The sequence below is a fragment of the Nerophis lumbriciformis genome, linkage group LG03 (genome assembly GCF_033978685.3).
Source record: "Nerophis lumbriciformis linkage group LG03, RoL_Nlum_v2.1, whole genome shotgun sequence".
NCBI classification, from domain to species: domain Eukaryota; kingdom Metazoa; phylum Chordata; class Actinopteri; order Syngnathiformes; family Syngnathidae; genus Nerophis; species Nerophis lumbriciformis.
Genome location: NC_084550.2, coordinates 47,778,467 through 47,804,000, shown reverse-complemented (window position 1 = coordinate 47,804,000; position 25,534 = coordinate 47,778,467). Strand labels below are relative to the sequence as shown.

The window sequence follows — 25,534 nt, the reverse complement described above, 5'->3', positions numbered from 1 at the left end:
TAATATTGTTAACAACTTAAAGGTGGTTAAAGATGATACAAGCATGTGTAACACATATAGTTAATATTGTTAACAAGTTAAAGGTGGTTAAAGATAATACAAGCATGTTTAACACATATAGTTAATATTGTTAATAAGTTATAGGTGTTTAAATATAATGCAAGCATGTTTAACACATATAGTTAATATTGTTAACAAGTTAAAGGAGTTTAAAGATAATACAAGCATGTTTAACACATATAGTGTCATGTCTGTGTAATCATGTTTTGTTTTAAGTCATGTTTTGTTTAGTTTCTGGCTTTTCACTCCCTTGTCTTGTTTGCATGATTACCCATTAGTTTCACCTGTTCCACGTTTGGACTCATTGTGCACTCTTGTTTGTCACCATAGCAACCATTAGTTTTCACTTGTCACGTCACGCACCTGTTTCACGTTTTGAGTCACGCACCTGTTTTCGTTAATCATGTCTGTTATTTAAGCTTTTCATTTTCTGTTGTTCGTCCTGACGACCTCACCACATTTATGCTCTGTCCATGCCTGATACTTCTTTCCATGTCCATTCTTCATGCAACTATTTTTGTCCAAGCCAAGTAAGTTTTTGTTCCATGTTTATAGTCTTTTTGGTTTCATAGTTTGTTCTCCGCCATTGTGCTTGTTTTTCGTTTGTACTTGTTTGCTATAGTCTTTTGGTTTCATAGTTTATTCTCCGCCACTGTGCGCGCTTTTCGTTTGCACTTTTTTTTGATATAATAAATAAATCATGTACCTTCATTCCCGTCTCGCCCGAGCCAACTTTCCGTTGCATCCCGGAAAAGCACACACCCAAGATCAAGTCTTGACAGTAGGTCGTCAGCAGACCCGCTTTTCCGCAAGTCAGTTGGCCGAGTTGGACAATGTGGATGAGGCTTCTTGGACGGTCCTGTGCGCGATGGAGGAGGAAACGCGGCGCTACTCCTCCATGGAGTATAGAGACTTCATTAGGTCCCAGGACGACACAGCGTCACCTCAGCCACGGAAGCGCCGCCAAAGACGAAGGACATCAGGAAGAACTTCCGCGAGCCTGCAGGAAACGCCGCTCCCACATGCCCCTCCCCCTCCGGGCGGAAGCAAGCAGCAGCCAGCCCGGCTTCGCCCTGATGACGTCAAAAACCAGGATTTTTTTTTTCTGAATTCTTTTTCTTTTGATTCCCCGCCCCCCAGGACTCAAGTCACGCCCAAGTCACAAAAAAAAATTTTTTCACCCACAATATCACAGGTAGAAAATAGACATTTTGGACAATTTAAAGGGGACGTTTCTGCCTTCCCCCGCCCACCCCTAGAGAGAGTTCCAGACCGCAAAGAGCGCGTCTGGTATCCGCCCCTTGAGGGGGGGGCTGGGGTCGGGAGCTGTGTAGGTGGGGTGGCTCTGCATCACCATGTCAAGCCACAGCCTCCAGCACGGCCGCCACCACCAGTCTTCCGACCTGTCAAGCCACAGCCTCCAGCACGACCGCCCTCACCAGTCTTCCGACCCGTCAAGCCACAGCCTCCACCACGACCGCCCTCACCAGTCTTCCGACCTGCCAAGCCGCAACCCCCAGCTAGGCCACCTCCACCTGCTCCAAGGCTAGCACCACGGCTAGCTGCTCCAAGGCTAGCACCTGTCGCTGCTCCAAGGCTAGCACCTGTCGCTGCTCCAAGGCTAGCACCTGTCGCTGCTCCAAGGCTAGCACCTGTCGCTGCTCCAAGGCTAGCACCTGTAGCTGCTCCACGGCTAGCACCTGTAGCTGCTCCACGGCTAGCACCAGACCCTCCACACCAAGACCCTCCACGCCAAGTCCAAGACCAAGACCCTCCACGCCAAGTCCAAGACCAAGACCCTCCACGCCAAGTCCAAGACCAAGACCCTCCACGCCAAGTCCAAGACCATGACCCTCCACGCCAAGTCCAAGACCAAGACCCTCCACGCCAAGACCAAGACCCTCCACGCCAAGTCCAAGACCAAGACCCTCCACGCCAAGACCAAGACCAAGACCCTCCACGCCAAGACCAAGACCCTCCACGCCAAGCTCCGGTACCAGCTCCACGACGCCAAGCTCCGGTACCAGCTCCACGACGCCAAGCTCCGGTACCAGCTCAACGACGCCAAGCGCCGCCAGTCGCAGCTCAACGACGCCAGACGCCGCCAGTCGCAGCTCAACGACGCCAAGCGCCGCCAGTCGCAGCTCAACGACGCCAAGCGCCGCCAGTCGCAGCTCAACGACGCCAAGCGCCGCCAGTCGCAGCTCAACGACGCCAAGCGCCGCCAGTCGCAGCTCAACGACGCCAAGCGCCGCCAGTCGCAGCTCAACGACGCCAAGCGCCGCCAGTCGCAGCTCAACGACGCCAAGTGCCGCCAGTCGCAGCTCAACGACGCCAAGTGCCGCCAGTCGCAGCTCAACGACGCCAAGTGCCGCCAGTCGCAGCTCAACGACGCCAAGTGCCGCCAGTCGCAGCTCAACGACGCCAAGTGCCGCCATGCCAAGACCAAGACCCGCCATGCCAAGACCAAGACCAAGACCCGCCATGCCAAGACCAAGACCAAGACCCGCCATGTCAAGACCAAGACCAAGACCAAGACCCGCCATGCCAAGACCAAGACCCGCCATGCCAAGACCAAGACCCACCATACCAAGACCAAGACCCGCCATGCCAAGACCAAGACCCGCCATGCCAAGACCAAGACCAAGACCCACGCCGAGCTTCGCCGCCTGACGCGCCACGCCGAGCTTCGCCGCCTGACTCACCACGCCAAGCCACGTCCGCCACGATGACGACGCGCCTCCCTCCTCGTCGGCCACGGATATGGCCGCTACCTGGTCGCCCGCCACGCCAAGTGCGCCCACCTCCCAGTCGGCCACGAATGTGGCCATTCCCTGGGCGCCCGCCTCGCCTGCTGCAGCGGCGTTCCACTCGCCGCCGCCACCTAACTCTGCCCCGGTGGATACGGGGACACGTGGTCTGGCGACCCACCGCCATGTCCCCCTCCCGCCCTCCCATGACTCTTGTTAATTTTTTTATGGACATCTGGTATCTGTCCTTAAGGGAGGGGCTCTGTCATGTCTGTGTAATCATGTTTTGTTTTAAGTCATGTTTTGTTTAGTTTCTGGCTTTTCACTCCCTTGTCTTGTTTGCATGATTACCCATTAGTTTCACCTGTTCCACGTTTGGACTCATTGTGCACTCTTGTTTGTCACCATAGCAACCATTAGTTTTCACCTGTCACGTCACGCACCTGTTTCACGTTTTGAGTCACGCACCTGTTTTCGTTAATCATGTCTGTTATTTAAGCTTTTCATTTTCTGTTGTTCGTCCTGACGACCTCACCACATTTATGCTCTGTCCATGCCTGATACTTCTTTCCATGTCCATTCTTCATGCAACTATTTTTGTCCAAGCCAAGTAAGTTTTTGTTCCATGTTTATAGTCTTTTTGGTTTCATAGTTTGTTCTCCGCCATTGTGCGTGTTTTTTCGTTTGTACTTGTTTGCTATAGTCTTTTGGTTTCATAGTTTATTCTCCGCCACTGTGCGCGCTTTTCGTTTGCACTTTTTTTTGATATAATAAATAAATCATGTACCTTCATTCCCGTCTCGCTCGAGCCAACTTTCCGTTGCAAAAGCACACACCCAAGATCAAGTCTTGACATATAGTTAATATTGTTAACAAGTTAAAGGTGTTTAATGATAATACAAGCATGTTTAACACATATAGTTAATATTGTTAACAAGTTAAAGGTGTTTAATGATAATACAAGCATGTTTAACACATATAGTTAATATTGTTAACAAGTTAAAGGTGTTTAAAGATAATACAAGCATGTTTAACACATATAGTTAATATTGTTAACAAGTTAAAGGTGTTTAATGATAATACAAGCATGTTTAACACATATAGTTAATATTGTTAACAAGTTAAAGGTGTTTAAAGATAATACAAGCATGTTTAACACATATAGTTAATATTGTTAATAAGTTAAAAGTGTTTAAAGATAATACAAGCATGTTTAACACATATAGATTCCTTTCTTTCATGAAGACAAGAATATAAGTTGGTGTATCACCTGATTCTGATGACTTGCATTGATTGGAATCAGACAGTGGTGCTGATAACGTCCGCATTTTCGAATGGAGGAGAAAAAAAGGTATCGGTATCGTTTTTTTTATTATCGGTATCGTGTTTTTTTTTTTTTGTTTTTTTTTTTTAGTTAAATCAACATAAAAACACAAGATACACTTACAATAGTGCACCAACCCAAAAAACCGCCCTCCCCCATTCACACTCATTCACACTAAAGGGTTGTTTCTTTCTGTTATTAATATTCTGGTTCCTACATTATATATCAATATACATCAATACAGTCTGCAAGGGATACAGTCCGTAAGCACACATGATTGTGCGTGCTGCTGGTCCACTAATAGTACTTTAACAGTTAATTTTACTATCCATCCATTTTCTACCGCTTATTCCCTTTGGGGTCGCGGGGGGCGCTGGAGCCTATCTCAGCTACAATCGGGCGGAAGGCGGCGTACACCCTGGACAAGTCGCCACCTCATCGCAGGGCCAACACAGATAGACAGACAACATTCACACTCACATTCACACACTAGGGCCAATTTAGTGTTGCCAATCAACTTAGTTTTTGGAGGTGGGAGGAAGCCGGAGTACCCGGAGGGAACCCACGCAGTCACGGGGAGAACATAATTTTAATTAATTACTAGTTTCTCTGTAACTGTTTTTATATTGTTTTACTTTCTGTTGTATTCAAGAAAATGTTTTTAATTTATTTATCTTATTTTATTAATTTTTTTAAAAAGTACCTTATCTTCACCATACCTGGTTGTCCAAATTAGGCATAATAATGTGTTAATTCCACGACTGCATACATCGGTTGATATCGGTATCGATAATTAAAGAGTTGGACAATATCGGAATATCGGATATTGGCAAAAAGCCATTATCGGACATCCCTAGTATATATATATATATATATTTGGCGCAGTGGTAGAGTGGCCGTGCGCAACCCGAGGGTCCCTGGTTCAATCCCCACCTAGTACCAACCTCGTCATGTCCGTTGTGTCCTGAGCAAGACACTTCACCCTTGCTCCTGATGGGTGCTGGTTAGCGCCTTGCATGGCAGCTCCCTCCATCAGTGTGTGAATGTGTGTGTGAATGGGTAAATGTGGAAGTAGTGTCAAAGCGCTTTGAGTACCTTGAAGGTAGAAAAGCGCTATACAAGTACAACCCATTTATCATTTATCATTTATATATATATATATATATATATATATATATATATATATATATATATATATATATATATATATATATATATATATGTGTGTGTGTGTATTTATATATATGTATATGTGTGTATATATATATATATGTGTGTGTGTGTGTGTGTGTGTATATATATATATATATATATACACACATAGATAGATAAATATACCGGCCCCCAGACCAATTTGTTTCTCTAAATGTGGCCCCAGAGTTAAAATAATTGCCCAGGCCTGGTCTAAAGTCTGTAGCATTCTCTCAAAATGGTCGCTTTCCACATATGTTTATGACCATCTTGCTGCACAGCCTTGACGGTGATCAAAACCAAAAGTTAACTTGGTGTATGTCTTCAGCAAAGGCACATAGGCACATTCTTGTCCACGCTCACTCTCCGCACCTGGCACATCCTAACACCATTAAAACACTGTCTGTGAGTTCAGATAGATACAAAACAGGGTGAAAGCATTGTTTTTATCTTCTTTGAGCAAAACCAAGGCCTAAGTTAGTCACTTCTAAGGCTTCCATTTTGCTCAAAGGTGGGAAAATATTGCCCCAACACAGTGTACTTGTGATGTTGCCATCAGAAACAAGAATTGTCATCCAAAGTTATTTGTAGTGATTTCAACCATCCATGTTTTTATTCAGATTGTCAAAGCGTATATTGCGCACTCCCTACTGGAGAAAGAACTGCTGTACTTTGGACACGAAGCCTTCGGAATAACTTTTGTGGATCCTGTGAGTATCTCAAGACTCAATATTTCATTTAGTATGTGTTCCCAATTCAATGAATGTAAATGTTTCTATTCAGGACACATGGACTCCAGAAGAGATCATGCCTTCAAAATTGAGAGATAAACAAAAGTAAGAATTGAGGAGCACATTTGAGGCGTTTCCTTAACAAAGTTATTCAACACTTCCACGTTTCTCAGGGCTGAACGAGAGACGGCAGCGAGGATTACAGAAGAAATAGGAAACCTGATGAGGGAGATCGAGACCCTGGTTGAAGAGAAGAAAAAGGACTCCACAGATGTAGCAAACATAATAGTAGCGCAAGACAGTAAGTGTTTTGCAAGCACATTTTTATTCTACAAGAAATATGTGGTTACTGTTGAACGAGGCAGCACATTATTACAAATATGACTAAAGCTGGTGTCAGCTTGACTGAACATGGCTCAGGTGGTAGAGTGGTTGTCTCCCAGCCTGAAGGTTGCGGTTTCGATCCTCAGTCCCCCTTTGACCATGTCGAAGTATCCTTGAGCAAGATACTGAACCCCCAGTTGCTCCTGATCAGTAGGTACAAACCCCAAAACCAGTGAAGTTGGCACGTTGTGTAAATCGTAAGTAGAAACAAAATACAAGATTTGCACATCCTTTTCAACTTATATTCAATTGAATAGACTGCAAAGATAAGATACTTAAAGGAAAACTTTATTTTTTGCAAATATTAGCTCATTTGGAATTTGATGCCTGCAACATGTTTCAAAAAAGCTGGCTCAAGTGGCAAAAAAAGACATGCTTATCAAACACTTATTCGGAACATCCCACAGGTGAACAGGCTAGTTGGGAACAGGTGGGTGCCATGATTGGGTAAAAAAGCAGCTTCCATGAAATGCTCAAGTCATTCACAAACAAGGATGGGGCGAGGGTCACCACTTTGTGAACAAATGCGTGAGTAAACTGTCGAACAGTTTAAGAACAACATTTCTCAACCAGCTATTGCAAGGAAATTAGGGATTTCACCATCTACGGTCTGTAATATCATCAAAAGGTTCAGAGTATCTGGAGAAATCATTGCACATAACGATGATATTACGGACCTTCGATCCCTCAGGCGGTACTGCGTCAAAAAGCGACATCAGTGTGTAAAGGATATCACCACATGGTCTCAGGAACACTTCAGAAAACCACTGTCAGTAACTACAGTTCGTCGTTACAGCTGTAAGCAAGTTAAACAAGTTAAAACTCTACTATGCAAAGCGAAAGCCATTTATCAACAACACCCAGAGACGCTTCCGGCTTCGCTGGGCCCGAGCTCATCTAAGATGGACTGATGCAAAGTGGGAAAGTGTTCTGTGGTCTGACGAGTCCACATTTCAAATTGTTTTTGGAAACTGTGGACGTTGTGTCCTCCGGACCAAAGATGAAAAGAACCATCTGGATTGTTAAAGGCGCAAAGTTAAAAAGCCATTATCTGTGATTGTATGGAGGTGTATTCGTGCCCAAGGCATGGGTAACTTACACACAGTGTTGGGACTAACGCGTTACAAAGTAACGTTAGTTTCGGCGGTAACTAGTAATCTAACGCGTTATTTTTTATATTCAGTAACTCAGTTACCGTTACTACATGATGCGTTACTGCGTTATTTTACGTTACTTTTTATCTAGTATAAAGTGTGTTTTATCGGAGCGCTGCTGTGTCATCGTTCTGATTCTTCTTGTGTCACAAGCCGGAGAAGAGAGACATGCGCTCTGTGTGTGTGTGTGTGTGAGTGTGGGGAGGGAGGGGAGGGGGGCGTGTCTGATCATGGCGGAGCCAGAAGTCGAGTTTGCTAACATGGAGATATTTTCACTACTTTTCTTTTGTCGAGCACAAAGAAAAGAACATTTTAGTTAAATGTAAATTGTGCTTTGGATCAAAGATCCCATCTACTGCCCAAAACAGCAATTCAAATCTGCTGAAACAAGCTACATAAGCAACATGCTTCGACGAAGCTAGTAAAGAGAGATAGAGACTCTGATGCCACTTCACCTCCACCACTTAAGGATTAAGTCTGCCTCTGCTCATCATTCACCGCTGAAGGTACACACTCTGTCAATCAATGTTCCCTCTAATTGTTCATGTGTGTGAGCAAACGCAAAAACTCCCTGAGCATTGAGTGGAGCCCATGTGAGCAACTTTAGACGTGCACACTGTGGCTACACCAGCAGCACACCTGTCCCAAACCTGACTAAATAACAAGTTCAATCTCCATCCATCCATCCATTTTCTACCGCTTGTCTCTTTCGGGGTCGCAGGAGCCTATCTCAGCTGCATTCGGGCGGAAGGCAGGGTACACCCTGGACAAGTCCCCCCCTCATCACAGGGCCAACGCAGATAGACAGACAACATTCTCTTATTATTATAATCAAATGACAGCAGTCATTTCCATTTCTAATATAAGTGTTTAGGCCCACTTACAATGACAATAACAACAAATATTGTTTTTCATGAACTGTGTACTTGTATTGTTTGTCTGGGTGGAGGTCCTGCTTTGGAAATAGTTTGTACCCCTTTCATTTAGTTCCCATTAAAACATTCACATGTTGCACAATGAGATGTAAGCAGGGGATCATGTGTACATTCCTGCAACTTCCTGTTTGTAAAAAATATATTTTTATTAGTATTTATTTAATATACTAACAGCATTTAATGATTAATATTTATAAATTAAGATTCCTAATAAATGACACTAGAATAAGCACACATTTGATTGGTAAATCATAGTGTAACGACCTGGAATTACACTTTATGTGTGGTGTTGGAGTTGTCCGACTTTTTGTGTGGCTGTAAACGCATCACTGGCTAAGTGCCATATGTGCAAGTGTTGGCACACGTGAGAAAGAGCGAGTGGCTGCTGTTGATTTAACAAAGTAGCTTTTGGTCTGGTTTGTACTGCAGAAAATGACCACTTTTGCTAGATATCATTTTTTTTTACTAATGTTTTGGTGATGTGTTTATGGCCGACAATAAAGAGTTTTGCTCAGTAAAGAAAATGCCTGGTTAGGCTTTGTGTATGTAGTGTGTGCCTTTCTTGGTTTACATCTATGCTGTTATTATGCTGTTTGTTACTTATGTACGTTATGTTGCAGCTATTTAAAATAGTTTTGTCAATTTGTTCTGGCCAGAAACAAATTGGCCTTTGTAACATATCTTTGTCTTTGTGTGTTGTATGTAGACCACATTGCTTAGCAGAGGTCAGTGATGCAAATGCATGTCAAGTTGATCAACCGATTGTATTATTCTCCAGTGCAATAACAGTACTGAAATGAAGGCTAAAAGGGCATTAATGGGAGCTTTAAAAAAAAGAAAAGAAAAAAAGAAGTAACTAAATAGTTACTTTTCACAGTAATGCATTACTTTTTGGTGTAAGTAACTGAGTTAGTAACTGAGTTACTTTTGAAATGAAGTAACTAGTAACTGTAACTAGTTACTGCTTTGCAGTAACTAACCCAACACTGCTTACACATCTGTGAAGGCACCATTAATGGTGAAAGGTACATACAGGTTTTGGAGCAACATATGTTACCATCCAAGCAACGTTATCATGGACGCCCCTGCTTATTTCAGCAAGACAATGCCAAGCCACGTGTTACAACAGCGTGGCTTCGTAGTAAAAGAGTGCGGGTACTAGACTGGCCTGCCTGTAGTCCAGACCTGTCTCCCATTGAAAATGTGTGGCACAATATGAAGCCTAAAATATGACAACGGAGACCCCGGACTGTTGAACAAATTAAGCTGTACATCAAGCAAGAATGGGAAAGAATTCCACCTGAAAAGCTTCAAAAATTGGTCTCCTCAGTTCCCAAACGTTTACTGAGTGTTGTTAAAAGGAAAGGCCATGTAACACAGTGGTAAAAATGCCCCTGTGCCAACTTTTTTGCAATGTGTTGCTGCCATTAAATTCTAAGTTAATGATTATTTGCAAAAAAATAATACGTTTCTCAGTTGGAACATTAAATATCTTGTCTTTGCAGTCTATTCAATTGAATATAAATGAAAGGATTTGCAAATCATTGTATTCTGTTTTTATTTACGAATTACTTTATAAATAAAGTTGATTTGATTTGATTTACACAACGTGCCAACTTCACTGGTTTTGGGTTTTGTAAATGCGTAATAGTGTCAAAGCGCTTGAGTACCTTTTTAAAGGTCGAAAATCCATTTACCATTTTGTCTCGTTGCTGCCTTGTAAGAAAGAAATATGTTGCATTCTCACATACCATTGCATACATGAAATAGAACAGAAACTGTCATGTCAATATTTATTTTACATTTGCAACAGCTGGACTTGTATTATTCCTAATTGCTATCATATTCTCATGTTCTGTCAAAGATGTTTCTCCTCCAGGAGGAAGTCTTCTATACGACAACATCAAGGTGACCATGACAGCCACACAGATGAATGGCTCTCAACGGGTCCTGCTGGACGGGGTAGTCACTGATGACGAGTGCAGGGACTTGCTACGTCTTTCTAATGTGAGTTGTTTGAAGAAATAACACTTTGAATGTTTTCATGTTTGGTAGATACTTGACTGATTGCAAAAATATTTAGTTTAAATATTGCGTTGATATTGTTAAACTGTCAATAGCACTCATCACAAATACATTTAAAAATGCACAGGTAATACATGTGATAGGTATATGCCGATCTCACTTATGCATGATCAGTATCGGAATCCCTATTTCCAGTGTTTAGGAAACAAAGCTGTTGCAAAACTGGATGTTTTTGTTGAATATTACAGGGTTCACTTTGACATATATCATTAAAAAGGAAGTCTAAGTCTAATGCCAACGAGCAGCGGGACGGCTTGTAACTCAAATTTATACTTGAAGCAGACCAAAAAGACGAGAGACAGCAAAATAATAAGTTAATATAGTAGTATATATCATACTTGCCAACCCTCCCGGATTTTCCGGGAGACTCCCGAAATTCAGCGCCTCTTCCGAAAACCTCCCGGGACAAATTTTCTCCCCCGAAAATCTCCCGAAATTCAGGCGCACCTGAGTGACGTGTCGACAGCCTGTTTTCACGTCCGCTTTCCCACAATACAAACAGTGTGCCTGCCCAATCACGTTATAACTGTCAAATGATCGAGGGCGAGTTCTTGGTTTCTTATGTGGGTTTATTGTTAGGCAGTTTCATTAACGTCCTCGCAGCGCGGCAACAACACACAACTACAGCAGTCATGTTTTCGTCTACCGTAAAGCAGTTCGTCTGTCGTAAACAGCAATGTTGTGACACTCTTAAACAGGACAATACTGCCATCTACTGTACATGCATATGTGACATTAACATCTACGGCTTTTAGAGAGTGCAGTGCACAACTGCGCACACAACAAGGAGACGAAGCAGAATGCATCATCAGAGAGGGTGTTCAGCATGGTTAGAAAAATAGTGACAGAGAATAGAACAAGGATGGACAATTCAACCCTTAACTTAACAATGAGTAGATGAGTGTTATGTGTGTGTATATGTGTAAATAAATGAACACTGAAATTCAAGTATTTCTCTTTTATATATATATATATATATATATATATATATATATATATATATATATATATATATATATATATATATATATATATAGCTAGAATTCACTGAAAGTCAAGTATTTCTTATATGTATATATATGAAATACTTGACTTGGTGAATTGTAGCTGTAAATATACACCTCCCCTCTTAACGACCCCCCCCCCCCCCCCCCCCCACCTCCCGAAATCGGAGGTCTCAAGGTTGGCAAGTATGGTATATATAGTTTTTCCAAAATAATTGTCATCCATTATTAGTTTCTCCTGTCATCATTTCAAGTTGATTGATGTGTGCATTTACTAGGCTGCTGCTGTCAAAGGTGATGGATACCGAGGAAGTCCTTCTCCCCACACCACCAGTGAAACGTTCCAGGGAGTCACGGTCCTAAAGGCTCTGAAGGTCTGTAGAATGTAAACTATTCATCAAATATTGAATACTGAAATATTAGACTTGCACTGAGCACCGCACCAGGGAGGGAAAAGAAGCAAATGTTGGCCGCTTGCATCCGCCATCTTGCTCTTTGGGTCTCTACCCAAAGCTTGGGACCGCAGGTGAGGGTAGGAACATAGATAGGCCGCTAAACTGAGAGCTTTGCCTTCTGGTTTTGTTCTCTCTTCACCACGGTGGTCCGGTACATCCCCCTGTCGATTTCAAGCTCTAGCTTTCCCCTCACTCGTGAACAAGATCAAGAGATACTTGAACTCCACCCAACTGAGGCAAGACGCCACACCCAACCCACAATGCTTCTTTTCTGGCTGAGAGCCATGGCCTCAGACTTGGGGGTGCTGAGTCACAGAAGCTTCCCCAGTATATGTTGAACGTCCCAGCTTCATGAGGCTGCCAGTGGGATGTGGGATGAGATCCTAAGGCCCCCAAACTGGGTTTCGTCAACACCTTAACTGTGTCGACAAATTCTGTCCATACCTAGGTGGAAGCCAACGTTTGCCGTGAACAGGCTGACTACCTCTGCTACCTCAGACACAGTGATAGGCGTGCCCGCATCCGTGTCCTCAGACTCTGCTTCCTCTACGGAAGGTGTGTCATTGGGTTTGAGAAGGACTTTGAAGTATTCCTTCTACTATCTGATTATATCCTTCATTTGAGGTGAGCAGGCCCTCAAAGCAAAAAGCTTTCTGAGGTGTCGGATGGTTTACAAAACCTCTTCAAAGCCGACTGAAAATTGTGCTCCATGGCCTCGCCGAACTCCTCCCACAGCCAAGTTTCTACCAATTAGCGTTCTTCAGCACAAAGACCACCCCTCTAAAGTTTCTGGATTTTATTTTTTTTCCCTGATACTTTTTTCAGGAAAAATGTAGGATCTTAGAATAGTTGTTTTTTTCTTGATAAGAGGGACAAGCGGTAGAAAATGGTTGGATGGATGGAATTATGGTTGAAAGGTAACCAGGCTTTTGAAAAGCCCAGATAAGTGAGAATAAGGCTTTAAAAGTGAAAATGTGGCAAGAGAAGCATTAAGTGGGGACCTACGATGATTTTTGCCTTTTCTGACTTATAGATGGAAGTTATATATTTTCTACACTATTTGATAGATATAATTAATTCTATCCCCACTATACCGGCCAAACTACTATGGAGGCAGTGTTGTTGCTCCCAGTCAAACACAAGAAGAGAGCAAGGCAACTCACAGGGATACAGAGATAGTAACGTTCGAGATTAAAAATTGCAATAATGCGTCAAAAACATAGGGCCTGATGTACTAAAGGTTTGCGTGTTTTAAAACATATGCAAACTTAAAATCAAATATAAAGCTGATCTACTTAATGTTTGCAGAGTGGATTGCGACTCTAAAGTGAGCAGAATAAGGGTGCAATTTATATATGCTGATTGTCAAAAAAACCCACAATACTGGGATGAGAAAATGCAAATATATTACATACACACAATGTGATTCATCAACACTCATCACTGTTCTAGGAGCACTATTTCGCGTTTTATTTAGCAAGTTTTAAAAGGATCCGCAAACCAACACGGTTCCACATACGGCTATTAGAGAGTTCTCGCGCTAAAAAGACAGACGATGAACATAGAATGTATCCGTTCTATGTGTACAAAAAAGTGGTGTCAATGTAGATGCGTGCACTGGACGACTGTTTGCCCATAAAAAGTGGTACATGTCTCCAGCTTGTTTGAAAACAGCAAAACGCCACAGGAGGATAGAATGAATGTGCAGTAAATGAGAGTGTATCTGTGGTGATTCCCCATATAGTACACACACAATCCTCATTTAAATGAGTGTCTCTGTGGTAATGCCCCATATAGTACACACAAAATCCTCCTTTAAATAAGGCTGTCTGCACCACTTTTCAATTGTACACGCAGTATTAGTAGATCGCACGTAACACGCCCACTAATAGTACACGCTATTTTGTAGATTGCACACGCTGTTTAGCGTGATCTATTATGATCTTAGTATATCAGGCCCATAATGCGCTAAATAATACTGTAATTGACTAATTACTAATGAATTAATAAAGTTCTCTGTAGCCCTGATGTCCTTTGGCAAGCTGTTCCATAGACGGGGGCCATAATAGTGGAACGATGCCATCCCATTACTGTGTGTCCTGACTTTTGTAATGATTAGGAGACAAGTGCTGGAGAATCTCAGTCCACGAGGGTTCAAAGGATAAAAGCTAAAAGCAAATCTGAAAGATAAGAAAGCCCAATACAATAAAAGCATTTTTAAATCATGAGAAGAACCTTAACATCGATCCTGAAACACACAGGGAGTCAATCCAGTGAGTTTAAAACTGGTGTAATGTGGGCCGGAGGTGCGACATGCAGTAACATAAAAGCAGCTCTTTTGTATGCAGGTCTGTATCAATTGGAGAAAGTGCAGGTGTACCTGGAGTGTTGTGACCGACAAATCTATATAATGTCAATGAAGTTAATTTGAACCTTTATTGAAAACAAAAATTGCAAGGATGTTTTTCTTCAAGACATATATTTTATCAAAAGATCAATTATGATACTTTTGGAGAGGGTTGGGCGTGGACGGTTTCAATCGCAATCCGGCAACACCACACACAAACATCTCAGACTTAGGAAAACAGGTAATAAATGTGCTTCATTCAAGCTTTTATAATATTGTCTTTATTGAAATCCTATGACTTTATGACAACACCCAAAACAAACCGTGACCTGTGTTGTCCATTCAACAGCTTGCACAGGAAGGAAAGGTTTCCCTGAAGGGTGCACGTTCGTTCTTCGACATTAGTGAGAAAGTGAGGAAGGTTTTGGCGTCATACTTTGGCTTGACTTCTCCGCTGTGCTTCTCCTACTCACACCTGGTGTGTCGATCTGCGATTGAAGGTAAGTACATGTAGTATGCTGGTTTGTACTGTCCTGTTCATACTGTATGTCATATTGTAATTGATAGGGTTTACACATTCAAAGATTCACCCTCTTGCCCCCATTAGTGCGGTCTTCTAGCCGGGCTGATATACAGTCGTGCTCATAAGTTTACATACCCTGGGATAATTTATGATTTCTTGGCCATTCTTCAGAGAATATGAATAATAACACAAAAACCTTTCTTCCACTCATGCTTAATGGTTGTGTGAAGCTATTTATTGGCAAACAACTGTGTTTACTCTTTTTAAATCAAGATGACAAAAGAAAGTACCCAATTGACCCTGATCAAAAGTTTACATACCCCAGTGACTTTGATCTGATAACATGCACAAAAGTTGACACAAACAGGTTTGAAAGGCTAATCAAGGTTCCAATCCTCACCTGTGTACTGTTTGTTTGTAATTAATGTGTGTGTATAAAAGGTCAGTGAGTTTCTGGGCTTCTAACAGACCATTGCATCTTTCATCTAGTGCTGCACAGATGTTTCTGGATTCCGAGTCATGGGGAAGGCAAAATAATTGTCAAAGTATCTGCGAGAAAAGGTAATAGAACTGTATAAAACAGGAAAGGGGTATAAAAAGATATCCAAGGAATTGAGAATGTCAATCAGCAGTGTTCAAACGCTGATTAAGAAGTAGAAAATGAGGGATTCAGGGAGACCAGCAAAGATTTCAGCCACAACTGCCAGGAAAATTGTTCGAGATGCAAAGAAAAATCTACAAATAACTTCCGCTGAAATACAGGACTCTCTGAAAAATTGTGGTGTGGCTGTTTCAAGATACACAATAAGGAGGCACTTGAAGAAAAATGGGCTGCATGGTTGAGTCGCCAGAAGAAAGCCATTTCTGCGCATATGTCACAAAGTATCCCGCTTACATTACACCAAACAGCACAGAGACAAGCCTCAAAACTTCTGGAACAAAGTAATTTGGAGTGATGAGACCAAAATTGACCTTTTTGGCCACTCGACCATGCAGCCCATTTTTCTTCAAGTGCCTCCTTATTGGGTATCTTGAAACAGCCACACCACAATTTTTCAGAGAGTCCTGCATTTCAGCTGAAGTTATTTGTGGATTTTTCTTTGCATCTCGAACAATTTTCCTGGCAGTTGTGGCTGAAATCTTTGCTGGTCTCCCTGAATCCCTCATTTTCTACTTCTTAATCAGATATTGAACACTGCTGATTGATATTCTCAATTCCTTGGATATCTTTTTATACCCCTTTCCTGTTTTATGCAGTTCAATTACCTTTTCTCGCTGATCCTTTGACAATTCTTTTGCCTTCCCCATGACTCAGACTCCAGAAACACCTGTGCAGCATTGGATGAAAGATGCAATGGTCTGTCAGAAACCCAGAAACTCACTGACCTTTTATACACACACATTAATTACAAACAAACATGTCACAGGTGAGGATTGGAACCTTGATTAGCCATTCAAACCTGTTTGTGTCAACTTTTGTGCATGTTATCAGAATAAATTGTTGAACTTCAGTTCTAGTCAGTAGTCACCCCTTATCATTTTAGACAGCCTTAAAACAAAAGGATCTGGGTAGACTCTCCCCTCGTAAAAGGAGGCCTCCAAATAATACCAACGTCATCATGCATGCTAAATATCATTGAGTTTTTCACCATTTTGTGTTCTTCATCATCCAGAGAAGCAGGAAAACCGTGAAGATCTGAGCCATGCGGTCCATGTTGACAACTGCTTGCTGGTCTCGGAGCTCAATGAGTGTTTAAAGGAACCTCCTGCGTACACACAGAGAGACTACAGGTGATCTCACAGTCCTTGTTGCTGTCCTCCATAGAATGATCCCAATGCATCTACTATTTGTTTATGTCCAACAGTGCAGTTCTTTATCTGAATGACGACTTTGAAGGAGGAGATTTCATTTTCACAGAGTTGGATGCCAAAGCCGTCACGGTATTATTATCAATAATATTATTATTACAATACAGTGAAACCTTGATTTATGAACTTAATTGGTTCTTGAGTAGAGTTCGTAAATTGAAAGTTATATAGTAAAGCAAATTTCGCTATCAGAAACAATGTAAAATGAATAATAGGTCCCAACCTCCACAAAAGTCTCTTTATTACAAGCCAAAAAACAACAACAGCTGCTGTCCTCTGTATGCGCTCCTATGCCAACATGTGCACACACCCATAGAAGTCCCTTTGGTGCCCTTACAAATGATCAGGAATCAAAAAATTAGAGATGTCCGATAATGGCTTTTTTGCCGATATTCCGATATTGTCCAACTCTTAATTACCGATACCGATATCAACCGATACTGATATATACAGTCGTGGAATGAACACATTACTATGCATAATTTTGTTGTGATGCCCCGCTGGATGCTTTAAACAATGTAACAAGGTTTTCCAAAATAAATCAACTCAAGTTATAGAAAAAAATGCCAACATGGCACTGCCATATTTATTATTGAAGTCACAAAGTGCATTATTTTTTTTAACATGCCTCAAAACAGCAGCTTGGAATTTGGGACACACTCTCCCTGAGAGAGCATGAGGAGGTTGAGGTGGCGGGTTTTTTTTTGGGGGGGGGGGGGGGGGGGGGGGTTGGGTAGCGGGGTGTATATTGTAGCGTCCCGAAAGAGTTAGTGCTGCAAGGGGTTCTGGGTATTTGTTCTGTTGTGTTTATGTTGTGTTACGGTGCGGATGTTCTCCCGAAATGTGTTTTTCATTCTTGTTTGGTGTGGGTTCACAGTGTGGCGCATATTTGTAACAGTGTTAAAGTTGTCAAGTATGCATGCATTCACTTGTGTGTGTGAAAAGCCGTAGATAATGTGAATGGGCCGGCAGGCAAGGGCAGTGTCTTTAAGGTTTATCGGCGCTCTGTACTTCTCCCTACGTCCGTGCAGCGTTTTAAAAAGTAATAAGCTTTACTTTTTGAAACTGATACCGATAATTTTGAAACCGATACCGATAATTTCCGGTATTACATTTTAAAGCATTTATCGGCCGATAATATCGGCAGTCCGATATTATCGGACATCTCTAACAAAAATCCTTAACTTGAACAACTATATTGGCAAGGAGGAGCTGACTAGTAAGAAAGGAGCTGACAGACAACGCTGTGAAATAACTCTGCTTTGGCATATTTTTCAAGAAAAATCCTGTCTCATCACAATTAAAACTTGTTGTGGTATGAAGCCTGCTTTGTTGAATCTTCCATACTTGTGAGCGCCATTAATGTACTCCTCAGAAAAAGTTTTTTTTTTTTTTTTTACCCACAGCAGTTCGCTCCTTCTTTTCACGCTGGTCTGTCTTTTTGGGACTAATATGGAGTTGGCAAAATGGACAAAACTTGTCAAAAAGCAAAAAACGCAAAAGGTACTGTTATGTATTTCTGGTTTTACCGGGCAGAAGGGCGACACGGCAGTGCGGTTGGATCAAAAGAGATGTCGGATACGCTTTACTGAACAAAAAGTTGCTTTATTACAAGCGAGCGTCATTCTTCCGGACTGCAGTACTTGAAAAAGGTCAAGTAAAAAAAATGTCTCTCCTAACCTGAAGAGGCCGAACCACAGACTTATATTCCTTCTTCCTGCGTCTGGGTGTGTGTTAATTCAGAAGAACACACCCTGACCATGTAAAGAGATGTTCATTTGAAAGTGTCTTCAAAACAACTGATTTAAGGCATAACTTAAATTTTGGCTTTGAGCTAGACAGGTAGTCTCTTCTCAAGGATAGGGCTATCACTTATGCATTCCGAAGTCCCAATTAGAGCCTCTTTTCCTACAAGAAGTGATCCAATCCACCTGCGAATATCAAACCAAACGGCCTTTTCTTATTATGTGCTCAAACTGAAATACCACTATTTACTTAAACTTGGTGGTTTGCTTTCTCCAAGTTGGATATAAATCTTCACCATAAGCAAAACATGATATGAGTTAATTAACTCACACCATACTTGCCAACCCTCCCGGATTTTCTTGGGAGACTCCTGAAATTCAGCGCCTCTCCCGAAAACTTCCCGGGACAAATTTTCTCTCGAAATTCAGGCGGATTCAGGTCCATGCGGACCTGAGTCCACTAACCCACAATATAAACAGCGTACCTGCCCAATCACGCCATAACTGTAGAATGATGGCGGGCGAGTTCTTGGTTTCTTATGTGGGTTTATTGTTAGGCAGTTTCATTAACGTCCTCCCAGCGCGGCAACAACACACAACAACAGCAGTCACATTTTTGTCTACTGTAAACAGCAATGCTGTGACACTCTTAAACAGAACAATACTGCCATCTAGTGCATTTGATGAAAGCACTTTTGTGCGTGCCACACAGCAATGCATCATCAGAGAGGGTGTTCAACATGGTTCGAAAAATAGTGACAGAGAATAGAACAAGGATGGACAATTCAACCCTTAACTCAACAATGAGTAGATGAGTGTTATGTGTGTGTGTATATGTGTAAATAAATGAACACTGAAATTCAAGTATTTATTTTATATATTGTAAAAGAGGAGGTGGTCTGAGAAGTGAAAAAGAGCAACATTCATATGTTGTTTATATTCAGTGTTTTATCGTTCATAGTTAATATAATAAATCCCACATTCTTTATAGCAAGTATATATATATATATATATATATATATATATATATATATATATATATATATATATATATATATATATATATATATATAATAAAATAAATATACATTTATAGCTAGAATTCACTGAAAGTCAAGTATTTCTTATATATATATATATATATAATAAAATAAATATATATTTATAAAGACATGCACCTGGGGATAGGTTGATTGGCAACACTAAATTGGCCCTAGTGTGTGAATGTGAGTGTGAAAGTTGTCTGTCTATCTGTGTTGGCCCTGTGATGAGGTGGCGACTTGTCCAGGGTGTACCCCGCCTTCCGCCCGATTGTAGCTGAGATAGGCTCCAGCGCCCCCCACGACCCCGAAGGGATTAAGCAGTAGATAAATGGATGGATATATATTTATAGCTAGAATTCACTGAAAGTCAACTATTTCTTATATATATATATATATTTATATATATATATATATATATATATATATATATATATATATATATATATATATATATATATATATATATATGTATGTGTATATATACATATATGTGTGTGTGTGTGTATATATATATATATATATATATATATATATATATATATATATATATATATATATATATATATATATATATATATATATTTGAAATACTTGACTTGGTGAATTCTAGCTGTAAATATACTCCTCCCCTCTTAACCACGCCCCCCCCCCTTCCGAAATCGGAGGTCTCAAGGTTGGCAAGTATGCAGTACACACACCTAAGCTCTGAGAAGTGACTCGTCATGTTCTGGGCATGTGGAGTGCTCCGCCTCCCCAAAAATGTTTAGCCGTGCTTTTTGCCTGCAGGTGTGACACAAAAGGAATGACAGAATGAAATGTTTATACACAGAGACACGGTTGGCATATTTGACCCGTAAATCGAAAATTTTGCAAATAGAGGGGTTCATAAACTGAGGTTCCACTGTATATTATTATTTCACTTGTCTTCACACAAGCTCATACTTTTAGACATACTGCTCTGCATTTCTAACCCGGGGTGTCTCCAGGCGGTCGTACGGCCACAGTGCGGCCGCGTGGTCGCCTTCGGAGCCGGGAAAGAAAACCCGCACGGCGTGAGAGCTGTCACCAAGGGTCAGAGGTGTGCTGTCGCTCTGTGGTTTACCTTGGATCCGGCTCATGAGGAAAAGGTACGTGACAAGCCCTTAAACCAGCGGGTCGGCAATCCAAAATGTTGAAAGAGTCATATTGGACCAAAAATACAAAAAAAGTAATCGGTCTGTAGCCGCAAACAAATGTAAAGACTTATATAAGTGTTATAATGATGGCAACACATGATGTAAGTGTCTATATTAGCTATATTAGCCTACTATCAAAATGACCATGTGTCACAGGCTGACGCAAATCTTCGTTGACAGAAATGTTGAAATGTAATATTTATTCGACACATTTTTACAACATTGGAAAACATTAGTAAAACTTCTCAGTGGGTGAGATAACTCCCGGAAATGATTGTCTTACAATGACCAAAGGTATAGATGTGTGTGTCCAAGTTAAAGGAAACGTCTTCTTCTAATGGATTTATTACAATCTTTGCAAGCTGGGTAACGTTTGCTGTGGTCTGGAACAACATGGCACACAAACAACAGAAATGCAGCCAATATTACATACAGATCATGTGTCATGAAACATGGAAAATAAACTAAATACACATAAGTAAAGGAAATTAAATGAGCTCAATTATAGCTACAAATGAGGCATAATGATGCAATATGTACATACAGCTAGCCTAAATAGCATGTTAGCAAGGCAAGGCAACTTTATTTGTATAGCACTTTTAGTACACAAGGCAGACTCAAAGTGCTTCACAGACAACAAAGTGAAATGAAAGAAAATAAAAGCAAAATTAAAATGCAGACAATAAAAATAAAAACAGTGCAGACGTTAAAAGTTAAAAGATTAAAAGATTTAGCTGAAAGTTTTAAGTCTAGTTTTAAAACTACCGTATTTTTCGGACTATAACTCGCAGTTTTTTTCATAGTTTGGCCGGGCTCCAGTGCGACTTATATGTTTTTTTCCTTTTTTATTATGCATTTTCGGCAGGTGCGACTTATACTCCGGTGCGACTTATACTCCGAAAAATACGGTATTCAGAGTTGGGGAAAGTCTGACATCTTCAGGAAGTTTATTCCAGCTATTTGTTGCATAATGACTGAATGGTGCTCTCCCTTGATTGAGTTTACTCTGGGAACCGCTAACAGATTGGTCTCAGAAGATCTTTGTGATCTAGAGGGCTTATATAGTGGGAGCATATCGGTGATATACTTCGGCCCTAGACCATGTAGTGATTTATAAGTGAGCAGGAGGATTTGGAAATCAATTCTCTGATGCGGTGTTTTTCAACCTTTTTTGAGCCAAAGCACATTTTTTGCGTTGAAAAAATACGGAGGCACACCACCAGCAGAAATCATTAAAAAACTAAACACAGTTGACAGTAAAAAGTTTAAAGTCAATTGTTGGGTATGACTTTAAACCATAACCAAGCGTGCATCAATGTTGCTCTTGTCTAAAAGTAGGTGTACTGTCACCACCTGTCACATCACGTCGTGACTTATTTTGAGTTTTTTTGCTGTTTTTCTGTGTGTAGTGTTTCAGTTCTTGTCTTGGGCTCCTAATTTGGTGGCTTTTTCTCTTTTTTTGGTATTTTCCTGTAGCAGTTTCATGTCTTCCTTGACCGCTATTCCCCACACCTGCTTTGTTTAAGGAATCAAGAATATTTCAGTTGTTTTTATCCTTCTTTGTGGGGACATTGTTGATTGTCATGTCATGTTCGGATGTACTTTGTGGACGCCATCTTTGCTCCACAGTAAGTCTTTGCTGTCGTCCAGCATTCTGTTTTTGTTTACTTTGTAGCCAGTTCAGTTTTAGTTTTCTTCTGCATAGCCTTCCCTAAGCTTCAATGTCTTTTCTTAGGGACACTTACCTTTTGTTTATTTTTGGTTTAAGCATTAGACACCTTTTTACCTTCACACTGCCTCCCGCTGTTCCCGACATCTACAGCGCAATTAACTACCGGCTGCCACCTACTGATATGGAAGAGTATTACACGGTTACTCTGCCGAGCTCTAGACAGCACCGACACTCAACAACAACACATTATGTGCAGACTATAATTACTGGTTTGCAAAAAATATTTTTAACCCAAATAAGTGAAACTAGATGATCTCCCACGGTACACCAGACTGTATTTCACGGCACACTAGTGTGCCGCGGCACAGTGGTTGAAAAACACTGCTCTGATGTACAGGGAGCCAATGTAAGGATTTACGAATTGGTGTAATGTGCTCACATTTTTTGGTCTTTGTTAGAACTCTAGCAGCAGCGTTCTGAACAAGCTGTAGCTGCCTGACAGTTTTTTGGGGAAGACCTGCAAGGAGACCATTACAATAGTCTAGCCTACTGGTAATAAAGGCATGTACAAGTTTTTCTAAGTCTTGAGCTGACATGAGCCCTCTAAGTCTTGTTACATTTTTGAGGTGATAGTAGGCCGATTTTGTTACTGATTTGATGTGAATGTCGAAATGTGAATCAGAATCTAAAATAACCCCAAGATTTCTGGCTTTATTAGAGGTTTTCAGGGACAGTGATTGAAGGTGTTGGATGACTTCAAACCTTTCTTTTTTAGCACCAAAAACAATTATCTCAGTTTTATCTTCATTTAGTTGTAGGAAATGTTGGCACATCCAGTGTTTGACTTGCTCAATGCACTGGCACAGAAGATCTATGAGGCGATAGTCATTTGGTGATAGCGCTACATAGATTTGGGTGTCATCGGCATAGCAATGATGGTCAATGTTATTATTTTGCATGATTTGTCCTAGTGGGAGCATATAGATGTTAAATAAAGTCGGCCCCAAGATTGAACCTTGGGGCCGATTAGCGCATACTTGCCAACCCTCCCGGATTTTCCGAGAGACTCCCGAAATTCAGCGCCTCTCCCGAAAACCTCCCGGGACAAATTTTCTCCCGAAAATCTCCCGGAATTCAGGCGGACCTGAGTGACGTGTCGACAGCCTGTTTTCACGTCCGCTTTCCCACAATATAAACAGTGTGCCTGCCCAATCAAGTTATAACTGTAGAATGATCGAGGGCGAGTTCTTGGTTTCTTATGTGGGTTTATTGTTAGGCAGTTTCATTAACGTCCTCCCAGCGCGGTAACAACACACAACAGCAGCAGTCACGTTTTTATATACCGTAAAGCAGTTCGTCTGCCATAAACAGCAATGTTGTGACACTCTTAAACAGGACAATACTGCCATCTAGTGCATTTGATGAAAGCACTTTTGTGTGTGCCACACATCAATGCATCATCAGAGAGGGTGTTCAGCATGGTTCGAAAAATAGTGACAGAGAATAGAACAAGGATGGACAATTCAACCCTTAACTCAACAATGAGTAGATGAGTGTTATGTGTGTGTATATGTGTAAATAAATGAACACTGAAATTCAAGTATTTCTTTTATTTATATATTTATATATATATATATATATATATATATATATATATATATATATATATATATATATATAACTAGAATTCACTGAAAGTCAAGTATTTCTTTTATATATATATATATATGAAATAATTGACTTGTTGAATTCTAGCTGTAAATATACTCCTCCCCTCTTAACCACGCCCCCAACCAATCCCCCCCAACCACGCCCCCCCCACCCCACCTCCCGAAATCGGAGGTCTCAAGGTTGGCAAGCGATTAGCGTTGATTAGCTTGCGGTCATGCAGTGACCAAATATGCCTGATTAGCACTCAACACAAAACGATAACATCAACGAAGCTCACCTTTGTGCATTCATGCACAGCATAAAAAGTTTGGTGGACAAAATGAGACAAAGAAGGAGTGGCATAAAACACCTCTTTCTGTAGCAGCGTCGGAGAAAGTTGTACATGTAAACAAACTGTTGAGTCACAGTCCACACAACGGTGAGTTCAAGGGCCGCTGAAATTAGTAGGACAAAACGGTGCTCGCCAAATACTCATCGGTGAAGCGTAAACATATTAAACAGTGGGCTTTATAACAATTAGGAAGGTTTGTGTCATGTTTGTCCTCCTACAGAAATCATATTACAACAAAAACATATTTTTCACTGCATTTTTTTCCTATTTCCATACATTTTTGAAAAAGCTCCATGGAGCCACCAGGGCGGCGCTAAAGAGCCGCACGTGACTCTATTGCCGCGGGTTTCCGCCGCGGGTTGCCGATGTCCGCCTTAAAACTGTTAACTTCTAACTCTCACGGTCTCCCTTTGCAGGAAAGAATCCAAGCTCAGGATATGCTGGAAATGTTCTCCACCTCCGTCAAGTCAGACTTCATGTCAAATGAGGGCCAAGTCGAGCAGAAGGCTCAATCAGCAGATGACAAAAAGGTACAAGCGGTCAACACAGACGTCAAACACAAAGATGAGCAAGTGGAGCAAAAAGATGCCAAACTTGCAGTCAAAGTCCAGCCAAAAACATCAACAACAGACTCTCAGGATGGCAAAGACGAGTTGTGATCAAGATCTGTAGTATTTTTTTTTTTTTTTACATTAAGGTCCAAGAACGTCTTGTAATGTATTTTATTTAATAAAATGACATGACTTTCAAAATACTCTCCAACTGTACTCATTGAACACTTTTACGTCGCACCTTTTCCTGACTTAGGATCTCGACCACAAGAACAGAATCTCTTTTGTTTCAATCAATGACTCACGATCGGCGCTAACAAGCCCAGCTAAGTGTCGCCAACGTCAACACAGCAGAAGAAAGCAAGCATCTTCTCGGTTGGAAGAGGAAGCACAAACAGCAAAATGTGAGGACCCTCAATCTTTGGCTGCTATTCAAGATAATCCCATGTCCTCAGGCCGGATGATGTCATTCCTCCTCCACGCTTTATATTTCACTTAATGACATCCATTTCATATTCTTCCGAAACAATTTTT

At 41.3% G+C, this 25,534-nt stretch overlaps 1 protein-coding gene across 1 annotated transcript in view; it reads left to right on the top strand.

Moving 5' to 3' along the window:
- Nucleotides 1–25,203, top strand: part of p3h1 (prolyl 3-hydroxylase 1) — a 36,924-nt gene extending 11,721 nt beyond the window's left edge. The window contains exons 6-15 of the mRNA XM_061938157.2: nt 5,946–6,035; nt 6,109–6,161; nt 6,230–6,357; nt 10,394–10,536; nt 11,897–11,992; nt 14,770–14,920; nt 16,617–16,734; nt 16,809–16,884; nt 20,587–20,727; nt 24,866–25,203. Of these exons, the coding sequence (XP_061794141.2) occupies nt 5,946–6,035; nt 6,109–6,161; nt 6,230–6,357; nt 10,394–10,536; nt 11,897–11,992; nt 14,770–14,920; nt 16,617–16,734; nt 16,809–16,884; nt 20,587–20,727; nt 24,866–25,108 (1,239 nt within the window). The 3' untranslated portion in view covers nt 25,109–25,203. The remainder of the gene's footprint in view (nt 1–5,945; nt 6,036–6,108; nt 6,162–6,229; nt 6,358–10,393; nt 10,537–11,896; nt 11,993–14,769; nt 14,921–16,616; nt 16,735–16,808; nt 16,885–20,586; nt 20,728–24,865) is intronic.
- Nucleotides 25,204–25,534: the final 331 nt, after the last annotated feature.